Raw genomic sequence first — 14049 nt, 5'->3', positions numbered from 1 at the left:
TGTCCATCGGGAATGTGCAGGTTTATGTTTCAAATTTAAAATATAATATCACTGAAAACATTAATTAAGGCGAGTTAAGTATACGTAGATACATATTTTTTTGAACTTTTGTTTTTAGGAATTCAAATCTGTTGAAGGAAACATTCCTAATTAGTAATTAATGAAGTCTCCTCGTCCATGCAGATCACTAATTCATTGCCGCCGCTGCCTATATATACATCCCCAATCGCCAATTTCTGATCACTTCTATATTAACCGGAGAGAGACCGAGCCCTCATGTCTTCCAAATTAGTGAAGCGGTCGCCGGAGTTTTCCGGCCGACTCCCTGACCTGCCGACAGATACCATCGACGAGATCTTGGTGCGTCTCCCGCCGAAGTCCATCGGGAGACTCCGGTGCGTCTGCAAATCGTGGGCCGCCCTTACTTCCTCTCCTTCCTTCATCAATGCCCACCTCGACCACCACTCCTCCAAGAACAGCAACCACCAGATCCTCTGCACCCTACCTTTCTGGGACCCTAGCCACTTTCACTCAATCTACCTCCTCCGCCGCGGCGCCGGCGCCGCTCCTCTCATCCTCAACTTCCCGCCTTCCATTCGCTTCGACAACCACGCCGAAAGTCAGCTCCGGGTCAGTTCCCACCGCGGGTTGGTCTGCCTCTGGACTCACCACCCCACGTCCCCCATTTACCTCTGGAACCCATTAACCGGGGAATCCCGCACGCTCCCGCCCAGCCGCTACCGCTCGTCCCGCAGCGTGAGGTACGTCTGGGCGGGCCTCGGTTCCCTCCAGTTGAGCGACGGCACCAAGGATTACAAGGTGGTGAGGGTCTCCCGGTTCAAAAACAAAGAAGTACTGGAGATTAAGGCGGAGGTGTACAGCCTGAGGAGGGGGAGTTGGAAAGACGTGACCGTCAACTCGAAGTCGCCGTTGATCTGCTTGTGCAACGGCGAGGTGGCGGTGGCTAATCAGTCGGTGAACTGGATCGGGATGCAGAAGCCGTTTGGGTTCGCGGTGGCGTCGTTCGACGTGGAGGCAGAGGCGTTCCGGTGCATAGAATTTTCAGAGAGGGGGCGGCTGTTTATGCCGAGGATAGGGGTGTGGAGGGGGAGGGTGGGAGTGTTGGCGGAGACGGAGACGGGAGAGTGGGAGGTGTGGGTGATGAGAGAGACGTCGTGGGAAAGAGCGTTTGTGTATAGGCCGGGGGAGGAGTGCATGGAACGGGCGAGGCCGGTAGGGTTTACGATGGGCGGGGAGGTATTGTTGGCGGCGAAGGGGAAGAATAGGATGGGGATGGTAGCGAGGAAGGAGTGGGGGGAGACGGGAGTGGGAGTGAAGATGGTGGATGAGGAATTTCTGCTGCCAATGGATGCAGACGTGGTGAACATGTATCTGTGTGCCTTTTGTTCTCATGTGGAGAGTTTGGTTTCGGTTCATTAAATCCCCCATAATTGATTTGATCCAGCACGCATCTTTTAGGGTTAAATCTTTGTCTTTTTTTTTTTTTTTTTTTACTATTTGGGAATATTTGGGAAGCAAGTTTTGATTTGGAGGTTTCTTTTTAAATAAAAGTTTCTATCTAATGATAATTAACAATTGAGATATACATGTGAGAATTGAGGATGAGTAGTTAATGCATTAATTGTCCTCACAAATCTATCAAGTTTGAAATTTTCTTTTCTCCATAATTTTTTTGTTTAAATTTAGTGAATACGCCCTTCCAATTAAGTTTTACCTATGCACATGTGAAGGTTTTTTAAGAAAAACACATTGTTCAATCACAATGTTTTGCATTTTCTGCTTTTACCAAAAAAAGTATATTCTATGTTACTTAATATGGTTGTCCGGCACTTGGTACTAAAATTTCAATTGTTAAAACAATCAAATTGCACATTAAAAATATACTCTAAATATACTTATTCTAATCCACCACATTTAACTAAACCACAGCTTTGTGAATAATAGACGTACTGATTGATTTTTTTTTTAAAGGGGAATTTGATTTGAAAAAAAGAAAACGAGTAAGGAGCTTAAATTCTTAAAGAAAGTCATATAAAGAAAAAAAGGAGAAGTGAGCAAGTCACTCTCCCATATTCGAAAAAATATATGAAAACTCTTCCCAATCTAAGGATGACAAAGAGGCATTGTGTGACGACCTACTTATTTTCCACATATTTTTTTTTTTTTTAAATAAATCAATAACACAAATCTCAAATCAGCAGATCATAGTCCACCTGGACCTGTGGGTACTAGGAATACATCTTAACACATAATGGAAGCCTAAGTAGTAGGAAACATACAATCACAATATCATAAATACAAAACTTCAATCACATTACTATAAATATCAGAGTCACTATATCCACTGTATTTCAGTATACACATCCCAAAACAAAACCTAGAGACATTTTCCATAAAAATCCAACTGTCCCTACTAAAATTTACCCTTCAAAAAAGGTAGACAACAGCTCTAGATCAGCAAGGCTTTTCCCACTCTCCTATTTGGGACTCCTAAAATATTTATAAAATTTTAGGGTGGGACACCTCTCAGTAAGGGAAATAAACTAATATCAGTGTGTGACAACATGAGTATTCTGTGTTTTATATATACCATACATAACATATTCTGTAACTGTTTTGCCAAATCTGGGAAAACATATATATCAAAACATGGCAGAACATACTACATTTTCAAAATCATATTTCATCTCATAAAGTATAATACAAAAACATTCCTGGTAGGTTAGTTGGCTATTGTCATGTGTTACCCCCACATGACTGAGTTATGTGGCCCGAAGGCGGGACCTGACAATGGTTGGCCGACCGCTGCCAAGTCAAAAGTACAGTCTATAAGTCTGATGGGTTTGCTTAACCTAGTCCGTACACCAGGGGCGCTCACACACTTCTTATAAATCACATCGACTATCTAATCTCACACCACTCCGTACAGCGGCGTTAACACAAATATCATGATCACGAAGACCATAGACACATAGCAACGGTACCGTGCAAGTGCTAGCCTAGACCAAGCCAACCAGCTTCTGATATCATATAACATATATTGAAATTGTGATACATTGATATCTCATATCATTAATTATCATATCAATCATATCATTTTGCATATATACGTATATCATGAAAATCATAGGCTCGTACGCCGGTATTACACATTTTATCATAGCTCGGCTCGTACACCAGCAAATCCAAGCACAGCCCGTACACTGGCAAATCACATCCATAGCACGATCCGTACGCCGGCAAAATATATCCATAACTCAACCCGGTACGCTGGCAAATCATACATATAGCACGGCCCGTACGCCGGTTTTCCATTATAAAAATCCGTAACATAATAACATTTCCGAAAACAGTATTTCATGTAAATTTCTACTCATGCCACACTAAACAAGTTTTTTGCATATTCAACATACCATCATTTTCAACAGTATTTTTCCAAATATAATTCATATATATGAACATATTTACTTTCCTGAAATCACTGCTATATATATATATATACATTTTCTCAAAAAGAACTAGCTTAATTTATTCCCTTACCTGACTATTGAGAAAGCTCCCAAAATATTATAGTCTAACACACGTAGGATTTCCTGACCAGTACCCTGAAAATGAAAACTCTCAGTATTAAATTTCAGTATTTCCATGTGTATATCATTTCCTATAACTATCGCAAGGCCAAATTTGGTTTAAAAAGTCTTACCTCAACTCAGGGATGATTTCCAACTTGCTTTCACCAGCGATCCGCTCCAGCATAATTGGAGAGAACTTCCCCAGAAGCGTCGTGGTGGCTTTGGATTGTCGATCCGGCATAAATCGGCCCAAAATCAAAGAGAGAGAGAGAGAGAGAGAGAGAGAGAGAGAGAGAGAAAACCGAAGGGGAGAGAGAGAGAAGAGAGGTAGCTTAATTAGGAAGTTAAAATTCCGAATTTTGATATTTATAGAGCAGGGAATTCATCGACAAGCCACGTCATTCGTCGACGAATCCTTTAATAATTTCGTCAACGAAATTCAGTCGGCTCAAAATCTCCCTCGATATTTCCTCGTCGACGAATTCTATTATACCTTCGTCAACGAATCCCCTGTATTCATCGACGAAACCCTGATGATTTCCCTATGTTATTCCTTCCAAAGTGTAATGTAGTTGACGAATGCGAAGCGTTCATCGACGAAGTCGACTTCCTCCTTCTGTTACTGTCTCCATTTCCCTTCCTCTTTATTATTTAAATTCCATTATTATTCGGGTCATTATAGTATATGTATGTATATATTTATGTATAATCTCTATGAATATATGGCTATATTTGTATATTCTGTATAACTCCATATACTGGGGAAAAAAAACTATATAAACTGTATATACTGTCTATATCTGTGTATTCAGTATAGTATGATATACTGTAAAAACTATATAAGTTCTTCATCACATAACTATCTACTCAGGCCACACAAGCATTTAAAACATATTCTGTAAAATTGGGTAATAAGCTAGTATATACATATGTGTAAAATCTCTGTTAACATTATAAAAATTCCTAGCATAGCATATTTACCTTACCTTAGTTCTGAAAAACCTCTGCTAAATTTTAGCCCTATACTTGCAGATTTCTCCACTCAACACCCTGGAAATCAAATCCCCTAGAACAAAACATCAGTATTTTTTTGAGTATTATATTTCTTATAATTGAGGGAAAGACAAATACTGAATAAAATGTCTTACCCTGAAAATGTGACGAAATCCAAAACCAACTTCTCCAACGATCAATTTCGACAGACTTGTACAGAATTTCGCCAGGAGCGTCGTGGTAGCCTCTGATCTTCGATCCAGCGAGAAATGGGTCTGGAATCGAAGAGAGAAGGAAGGAGTGACGTTTTTAGAGAGAGAAAGACCTTTCTGCGCTAAAAATTTGTCTAAAATTCGGGTTTTCACTATTTATAGACCCGGATTCGTCGACGAGACACCTCACCTCATCGATGAGTCCTTTAATAATTTCGTCAACGAACTTCCTCCCTCGTTGACAAATTTCAGACTGTCCCAAAAACCCTTCTTGGTATCTTCTCGTTGACGAGGCGTGGCTTTGTCGCCAAGGTCCCCTTATGCGCTCATCGACGAGACCCTGTGGAAAAAATTTTTGGGTTATTATCTTCAAAGTGTAATGTCGTCGACGAAGCCTACTACCTCCTTTTGTTCCTGTTTCCATTTCCCTTTCTTTTTTTTATTTAAATACCATTATTTTTCGGGACGTTACATTCTCTCCTCCTTAAAAAATTTCGTCCTCGAAATTTACTATCTATATCTCCATCTATACACTCCATCATCCCGTAAAGGAAAAGGGTCTACTTATTTTATTACCTGTCCTCACTTGTGGTAAAGGAATACCGTGGTTACATTTATGTTCTAGGAGATTACACATATAAAACTAAAAACTATCTACTAACTAAAATCAATACATGTACCTGCAAAAGAAATTTATCTAACTATTATACTTTACTTGATTACCTCTATATCTCTTAGAACAACTGCAGGTATCTCTGTCTGATCTGCTCCTCCACTTCCCAAGAAACTTCTTCTATAGCGTGATTCTTCCACAAAACTTTTACTAATTGAATTTATTTAGTGCGCAGTACTTGTGTCTTTCTGTCTAAAATATGTACTGGTGTTTCTTCATAAGCTAGTGAATCCTTAAGCTCTATCTCTGCATAACTGATTACATGAGATGGGTCTGGGACGTATTTCCTTAACATAACAACATGAAACACGTCATGAATTTGAGCCAAAGCTGCTAGCAAAACTAGCCTGTAGGCAATTGACCATATTCTCTCTATTATCTCAAAAGGGCCAGTATACCTAAGGCTCAACTTGCCCTTCTTTCCAAATCTCATAACTCCTTTCAAAGGAGCTATCTTCAAAAATACTCGATCTCCCACATCAAACTCTAGCTCTCGGCGGTGAGTATCTGCATAGCTTTTCTGCCGACTCTGTGTTGTACTTATTCTTTTTTTAATTAGTCGGACCTTGTCACAAGCCTGTTGTACTATCTCTAGACCCAAAACTCGCCTTTCACCTACCTTGTCCCAGAAAAGAGGAGAACGACATCTCCTACCATACAATGCCTCGTATGGAGCCATGACAATACTAGTCTGGTAGCTGTTATTATAAGAAAATTCAACTAGCGGTAGAAACTGAGTCCAACTACCCCCAAAATCCAGCACGCAAGCACGAAGCATATCTTCTAATGTCTGAATCATTCTCTCAGTTTGTCCATCCGTCTGGGGATGGAAAGCAGTACTGAATGCTAACTGTGTACCCATAGCCTCCTGAAAGCTCATCCAAAATCGTGAAGTAAACTAAAGATCTCGGTCCGAGACTGTGGATATTGGTACTCCATGAACACGAACTATCTCCTAAACATATATCTCTGCCAGTCTATCAATGGAATAGCCAATTTTAATAGGGATGAAATGGGCGGTCTTCGTCAAACGATCCATAACCACCCAAATTACATTCAACCTTTATCGCATTGGTGGTAACCCCGTAACGAAGTCCATCGAAACGTGGTCCCATTTCCACTCTGGAATAAACAATGGCTGCAACTGTCCTGCCGGTTTCTGGTGTTCAACTTTAAACTGCTAGAATGTCAAGCATTGCTGTACAAATTCAGCTATCTATCTCTTCATTCCACTCCACCAGAAGTACTCCTGCAGATCCCGATACATTTTAGTGCTACCTGGATGTATGGTGTATAGGGATCTATGAGCCTCCTCTAATTCGTCGACAAAGCCTATTGCCTCCTTCTGTTCTTATTTCCATTTCCCTCTCTCTTTATTATTTAAATACCATTATTTTTCGAGTCGTTACACCTTACCTCGTATCACTAATTTAAGGTCTGACCCTACCATAATTCGACGATAGTTTGCTATGGTTTTTCTGAAATCGTCACCCCAGAAAAATCACAAAAACTACCTTGAAATTCTGCCTCCAGATCGTAGAACAGAACCCTAAATTCTCATCCTAATTCCCCAACATTAATTCACTGATACTCTATTCCATCTTTCTCCAAACTCTATTCCTATATTCTAGTATTGTTTTCCGCTACACTTTAGAGTCTACAAAACCTAGCAACTTAAGCTTTGATACCAAGTTGTAACGACCCAAAAATTAAACTATAAATATATATATATATATATATATATATATAAATTACTCTGATACCCCTGTAATACCTGTTATAACATCTCAGGCCCCAGATGAGCACTGAGGTATCCCTGTACACAAATTAACACACCTATGCAACGAAAAACATAAAGTCTTACACTCATTTTCACAATACCATAATTCAGTGTTTCCAAACCATACATACATATTTACACATCACCCCAGCATCATCTACTCAAAAATACAATCCTTTGAATACACTTACCCTTTAAACAGGGTAGTACACAAGATCTCTTTATCTACGAGTCTGATCTGCTCGCCTAACTGGATCACCTAAAAAATGTTAAATCACTGGGATGAGACAACGTTCAGTAAGAGGAAATATGCTATTACTAGTGTGTGGCGACAAAGTTCCGTAAATACTATATTGACAATATCTGAAACTGTAAAAGCTGGTAAATTAATATACTGTATAATTTGCATATATCATAGTTTAAAGTATAATTGTAATATATGAGTTTTCCACTTTTTCACACTTCTAGTATCATACTATATCTGCTAATATTCTATAAATCTGTTTACATATACATAGCTGAGGAGTTTACCCTGAAAAACTATACGTCATTATTTAACCCCTCATGACAAGGTTGTGTGGCCCATAGGCGAGACTTAATCCTGGTTGGCCTACCAGGTAAGCTAACTATAACTCTACCAATCCTCAGCCCGGCCAAACTGCAACCTCTCCTAAGCACAGAACTAGTAACTACCTCATCAAACCGGCCACCTCAACCCAGTCTTCTAGGGAGTCTGCAATCCCTCCAGGCGTGGTTGACGGAAACCATCCACACACTATCTAAGAAGTGTGGTTGCACTCTAATATATACTAGCAACGGCACCATGCTCTACTAATTGAACATAACTTGATTCATCAGGGTCTGATACTGTATATACTATTTCTGTAGATATCCTACTGTTTTCATCATGTTTTCAAAATAATCATAACACTATAAATTTAATCTGAAAATACTATAACATCTTACTAAAATAACTGTAATATCTGACTGCAATAACTGTCGTATTTGACTAAATAATCTGTAATATCTGAGTGTTATGATTTTGGAAAGTATAGTATTATGTAAATACTGTAATATACTTGTCTGTATAATATTTGTAAAAAATTTGTCTGATAAATATCTGTCTGTAAAATATATTTGTCTATATATACACTGTAAATCATGATATTCTGAAAAATTATATAAATTCTGTACTTAACAAATATCTACTCATGCCACACAATTAATAAAACTAATGTTCTGAAATCTGTAAAACTGTATAATTTATACCATGTACCTTAATAAACAAATACTATAATTTACAGATAATATTTCTGAATTTACTAGCATAGCATATTTCCCTTACCTAACTAACTGGGAGGCTCGCCTCCAATTCTATCATCACACTCATGGCGTACTATCCCCAAAATCCTGAAATAATACATATATACAAATTTCCAATAAATCAACTATATTTCTCCGAACTTACATACTCGTAATTTTTTGAATTATAATTTACCTCGGCTACTAGAAATGTTCACTGGGGTCCCCAACCCATATCTACAGGGTCCCAAAAACACCCTAGTCCTAAAAATATAATACCCTAATTTATTTCACAAAACTCTAGTATATTTCCATGTTACTCAAAATCTAAACTCAAATAAGCCTAATAAAACTGAAAATACCAAAATAATCTACTTACCCTGATTTTGGGATGGTGCCCAAGTTGCCCCAATCAACAATCTATTCCAGCAGACTTATAGAGAAACTCCCCAGGATCAACGTGGCGACTTCTGATCGTCGAACCGAGGAGTAACGGAGCGAGAAATTTAAAGAGAATGAAAGAGAACCAAGTTAAAGAGAGAAAGAAAAGAGAGAAAGTGAATTTTTCTCGCTGAAATCCGATTTTCTGCTATTTATAGACCTTTTTCCACGTGGCCTCGTCGACGAGTTCAAAAAGGGAGTTCGTCGACGAGCACCTAACCCTCATCGATGAATTTCAGGCCCTGAAAACGGTCTCTCGGTAAACTCTCGTCGACAAGACACGCGTTCACATCGACGAGCCCACGAAGATTGTGCCCTGCTGCGTCCCCTTTTAAAATTCTTTTTTCCTCTCTTTTCTTTATTATTTAATTCCCATAATTATCCGAGTTACTATATATTTGCATATGTGCAGCTATATATATACTGAATGGAATAGGGTGAGAGAAAAATAAAAATAAGACCAAATAAAAAATGATAAATTTAATTTCATTAATGCTTTCAATTTTATTTCATTTTTACAGCATTTTCTTTTGGAATAATCATTAAAAAAATTTAATCATAGTTAAAATAATTTTTTAATATAAAAGTAAATTTTAGCATAAAAGTAAAATTTAAAACTCAAAGTCAAGAGGTGAGTGAATCAATCGTGAATATATATATATGCTATAGGAAAGTATTTTTAAGTGAGGAGGCTTCAGAATGCTCCAAAAGGTTAAATTTAATTTTTATAAGTTTTAAAAATTTATAAAAATAATTACACATATTTGGGCTACAAATTGAGGAAAGATATTACTACAAATTATAAAGCTTTTTAGGTCTTGATATTTATCATTGCTGCCACATTGCCTAAAATTTTAAGGCAAAATTTACTCAATATAATTATCAAAAAGGTGGTTTATGTGTTAAAATGGTAGTATTAATACATTGTGATAATAATTAAAATATTTTTTTATGTTGATCTATTTATAGAATTATGTACGCAATGCTTTCACGGGATACTATTTAATCAAAACTTTCAATATTTCAATTTTTTTTCATAGAAAAAACAAAATCAAGAACTCATTCATTTTGTTTCTTTTCATTGAAGATCATAATTTGAGTTGTATAATTTGAAACTATAAGCAAATATCATGACTTAACCCGTGGTAGATAAGATAAATTTATACGATTTAATTAATTATGTCATTAATTTTTTCAATATATAGATTGAGACCTTTATTTACACACACACTTTATTATGAACTATCAATTTGTTAGAAATTTTCAAAAAAAATCTAGGACCGTAATTTTGCACATGAAGCCTCAAATCAAGAAATTAAATGTGAGTTTAGAACAAAATAATATTAATAATACAATTTATCACTTTATAGCATGATCAATTTTTTTTATTTTCCAAAAAAGATGGGATGATTAGTAGTTGAAGTACATTAGTAGTTGTTTTTCTTATCCTCTAATTTGAATGATTAATTCTATCATTGAAAATTTGTTAGAGTCCACGTGGCTGTATCAGATTGGATGAAATGTGAGTGAGGCACGCCAGCTTGGCTGACTTTCTATTATCCCCGGCATCATGGTCCACGTGGCAAGATCAGAGTGAGTGACGTAGGATGGGGTCCACTGCTTATCCACTCTACTTGTTACAGAGACTTTCTGAATTTGTCGTGTGCTCCTTTATATATTTCATCAGTTTTCTTCTGAAGCTAACAGAAAGCCCTAATGAAGCGCTCGTCGGAGTTTACCGAAGCCATTCCCTACGTCCCCACGGATATTGTCGCCGAGATCTTACTGCGTCTCCCTCCTAAAGCCATCGGGAGACTCCGCTGTGTCTGCAAAGCATGGGCCGCCCTCGTTTCCTCCCCTTACTTCATCACCACCCACCTTAACTGCTCCACCTCCAACAAGAAAAACCAGCAGATTCTCTGCAGCCTTCCTTTCAGAAACCCCCGCCACCGCCAGGCCATCTACATCCTCCGCCGCGGAGGCGACCCGACCCCTCTCCTCACCGATTTCCCTCCTTCCGTCCACTTCGAGTCCGACCCAGAATGCCCGGTCCACGTGAGCTCCCACCACGGGTTGGTCTGTCTGTGGACCCACACACAGGCCCACCTCTGGAACCCGTCCACCGGTGAAACCCGCGCTCTCCCCGCCGTCCACCATCGCCCGTCCCACCGGCTGCGGTACGTCTGGGGGGGGCTTGGATCCCACCGGCTGAGCGACGGCACCGAAGATTACAAGGTGGTGAGAGTCCTCCGCTTTAAAAGCGGGGAAAGCGGAGAACAGGAGATCAAAGGGGAGGTGTACAGTCTGAGGGGGGATGATTGGAAAGACGTCGCCTTCAACTCGAAGACGAAGTTGATCCGCTCGTGCGACCGCGAGGTGGCGGCGGTTAACCAAACCATGAACTGGGTTGGGTTGCTGATGCCATTTGGGTGCGCGGTCGTGTCGTTTGATGTGGCAGCGGAGTCGTTTCGGTTCGTAGAGTTTACGGAGGATTGCCTGTATCTGCCGAAAATTGGGGTGTGGGAAGGGAGCGTTTGCGTGTTGATTGCGACGGCGGTGGGCGGTTGGGAGGTGTGGGTGATGGGGGAGAGGACGGCGGCGGCGGCGTGGAGAAAGGTGTTGGGGTTTACGGCGGAGGGTGACCTGGCGGGGGCGGTGCCGATGGGGCTTACGTTGGGTGGGGAGGTAGTGATGTTGAAGGAAGGGAAGGGCAGGACGGGGCGGGTGATGGTGAAGGATGGAGGGGGAGAGAAGGGAGTAGTAGTGAATGTGGTGGAGGAATTTGTTTTACCAAAGGATGCGTACGGGGTGCATATGCATGTCCTGTTTGGTCATTTGGAGACTTTGGTTTCGGTTAATTCTGCCCCAGGATGTACTTCTTGCGTTGGGTCCGACATATTGCAGCAGCAGGGGATCACGGATTTGAGCAAGTGGAATTGCTTGTGGGGATTCTTCTTCAGGATTCTGCTCTACTTCTCTTTTTAGTGGGAAGCAAGAGCAAGAGGAGGCGGTAGCGATGAGTTGTTGCAGGGCGTTTGGTTTATCTTAATTTGAATTTGGTTTGGGGGGTTTAGCCGTTGGTAGCGATGAAGTGTAAAGTTTTATAATTGCCATCTTTCTTTTGTTCAATATTAAGTTCTTAAGAGTTAATTGTTAATTTAATTTGACCAATTAGTTGCTAAATAAATTACTAAAAGAATATTTTTATCACGTGTGCGTGCCGATGCAAGAGAATGAGATAGTGAATGGATATTTGAAAAATCAATTTATGATAGCTTCTAAAATTTGACTATGCATTGGGTTTTCTTTTTTGGGAATTAGTAGTTTATTCTTGCATTTAATTTATTATTTTAAAAATTTTAGTGTCATGTGATACTAGTTAGATTGGGTTCTCTAATCGAGTTATAATATTGCTCATCATCTATTGGGTTGGAGGGTTTTTGACATAGATTTTTTTTTTTTATCCATAGGCCAGGTTTTATTTAAGAGATTTCATTTTTTTTATAGTAAAAATTTTAATGAAAATTATATATATATACATGTCGTCAATCATTTTTGTCATTCTAAAATTGATCAAGTATTAAGTAGGCTTGGTGTACCATGTTGATTGGTAGATACCGGGATCAATCATATTATGTTTTTTAAAAGAAGGTAAATTTATTAAGAAAAAAGAAAGCAAGCAAGGAGCTTGGATTCTTAAAAGAGACCGAATACAAAAGAGAGAAGAAGTGAATAGAATCACCCTCCCATATCAGAAAAGATACATGAAAACTCTTTCTAATATAAAAATGGCAAAATGGCATTTGACCTAATCCACTAGTATAAATTTATATAACATTGATTAAACACCATTGCTACTGTGGAACGTTTAGTTGGATCAAAATTCAATTATGGGCTTATAAGTGAAATAATTATGTGTTGTGGACTGTCTAATAAGGATAGACCCTATTTAAAAGTGATCGGTTATTTTGGATAATAATGGGTTTTAATGTATCTGATAGGTTGTAGACCTTAATGTGTAGATGCTTTAGTGGTAATTTCCGTTTATTATGATGGACGAAAATAGAAATACATATATATGGCCAACAGTTATATAAATAGTGGTTATGGTCCCCAAATCACAGGAATGGTTCTGAAAAATTTCTCTTTTGCCATCCCATCGCCAGAGAGAATACAGAAAATGTCAAAGGAATTCTCTTGACATTACGTGTTGATCTGGAAGGTCATCCACACGGCTCGACACATCTTGGAACGCTATGGATTCAAATACGCTTCCGCATTTAGTTTAATGTTCTTGATTATTTGACATGACTGTTTCTGGTTTGATGATGGCTTTCATCAATCAAAAGGAAATTTTTTTTTAAGATTTAACAAGTGGTATCAGAGCGGCTTCATGTTAAATCATTGGGAAATAGTTTCTCAAGTTTGGCTTGATTTGAATCAAATTAAAAAGGGTGTTCTTGTTTGGGCCTTCATTATCTTTATGTTGATAGAGTTATTTTATAAAAAAAAAAAAAGTCCTTCAATTCAATTAAGAAATTGCCAAATCTTGTTTGCCCATGTTCTGGAATATGGATCCAGTTCGTACAGATGTTAATGTTTGGTCTCCATTATCTTCATGTTGATAGAGTTATTTTTTAAAAATAATAATAATAATAGCTCTTCAGTTCAACTAAGAAATTGTCAGATCTTGTTTACCTACATTCTGGAAAAATATTTTTGTTGCGATTTAAATTTTAAATTTAAATTTAGTTATTTTATTTTGAGATAAATATTTGGTTTGAATTTTTGTTTTATCTTTTAGTAAATTCGAACCAAAATTAAATTATGGCCCAACAATTTTTTGTTTTAAGTATTGAAATAACTAAATTGCAGTTTAAATTTAAATTTAATTATTTTATTTTGAGATAAAGATTTGGTTTGAATTTTTATTTTATCTTTTAGTATATTCCAACAAATTAAAATTGGGTGTGAGCCCAATTTTTAAGGGATGATGGTCCATAAGGTTTTAAGGTGGGGGTTCATGGGTTGAATTAGGATCTAAGTTGGGCAAAC

General features: G+C 38.3%; 2 protein-coding genes across 2 annotated transcripts; both read left to right on the top strand.

Moving 5' to 3' along the window:
• Positions 1-276: 276 nt before the first annotated feature.
• LOC131166582 (putative F-box/LRR-repeat/kelch-repeat protein At1g11620) lies at positions 277-1440 on the top strand. The gene has a single exon (XM_058125171.1). The coding sequence runs from the start codon at positions 277-279 to the stop codon at positions 1438-1440; it is 1164 nt and encodes a 387-aa protein (XP_057981154.1).
• Positions 1441-10710: 9270 nt separating this feature from the next.
• On the top strand, positions 10711-11979 carry LOC131166581 (F-box/kelch-repeat protein At3g06240-like). The gene has a single exon (XM_058125170.1). It carries the CDS (start codon positions 10711-10713, stop codon positions 11977-11979), a length of 1269 nt encoding a protein of 422 aa, XP_057981153.1.
• Positions 11980-14049: the final 2070 nt, after the last annotated feature.

The sequence above is a fragment of the Malania oleifera genome, chromosome 10, assembly GCF_029873635.1.
Source record: "Malania oleifera isolate guangnan ecotype guangnan chromosome 10, ASM2987363v1, whole genome shotgun sequence".
In the NCBI taxonomy this organism is placed as follows: domain Eukaryota; kingdom Viridiplantae; phylum Streptophyta; class Magnoliopsida; order Santalales; family Ximeniaceae; genus Malania; species Malania oleifera.
The sequence above is the reverse complement of the archived record's forward strand: the minus strand, read 5'-3'. Positions and strand labels throughout refer to the sequence as shown.

Excerpts from the sequence above, each read along its gene's own strand:
- LOC131166582 (XM_058125171.1), top strand. The coding sequence starts at position 277 with ATGTCTTCCAAATTAGTGAAGCGGTCGCCGGAGTTTTCCGGCCGACTC.
- LOC131166581 (XM_058125170.1), top strand. The coding sequence starts at position 10,711 with ATGAAGCGCTCGTCGGAGTTTACCGAAGCCATTCCCTACGTCCCCACG.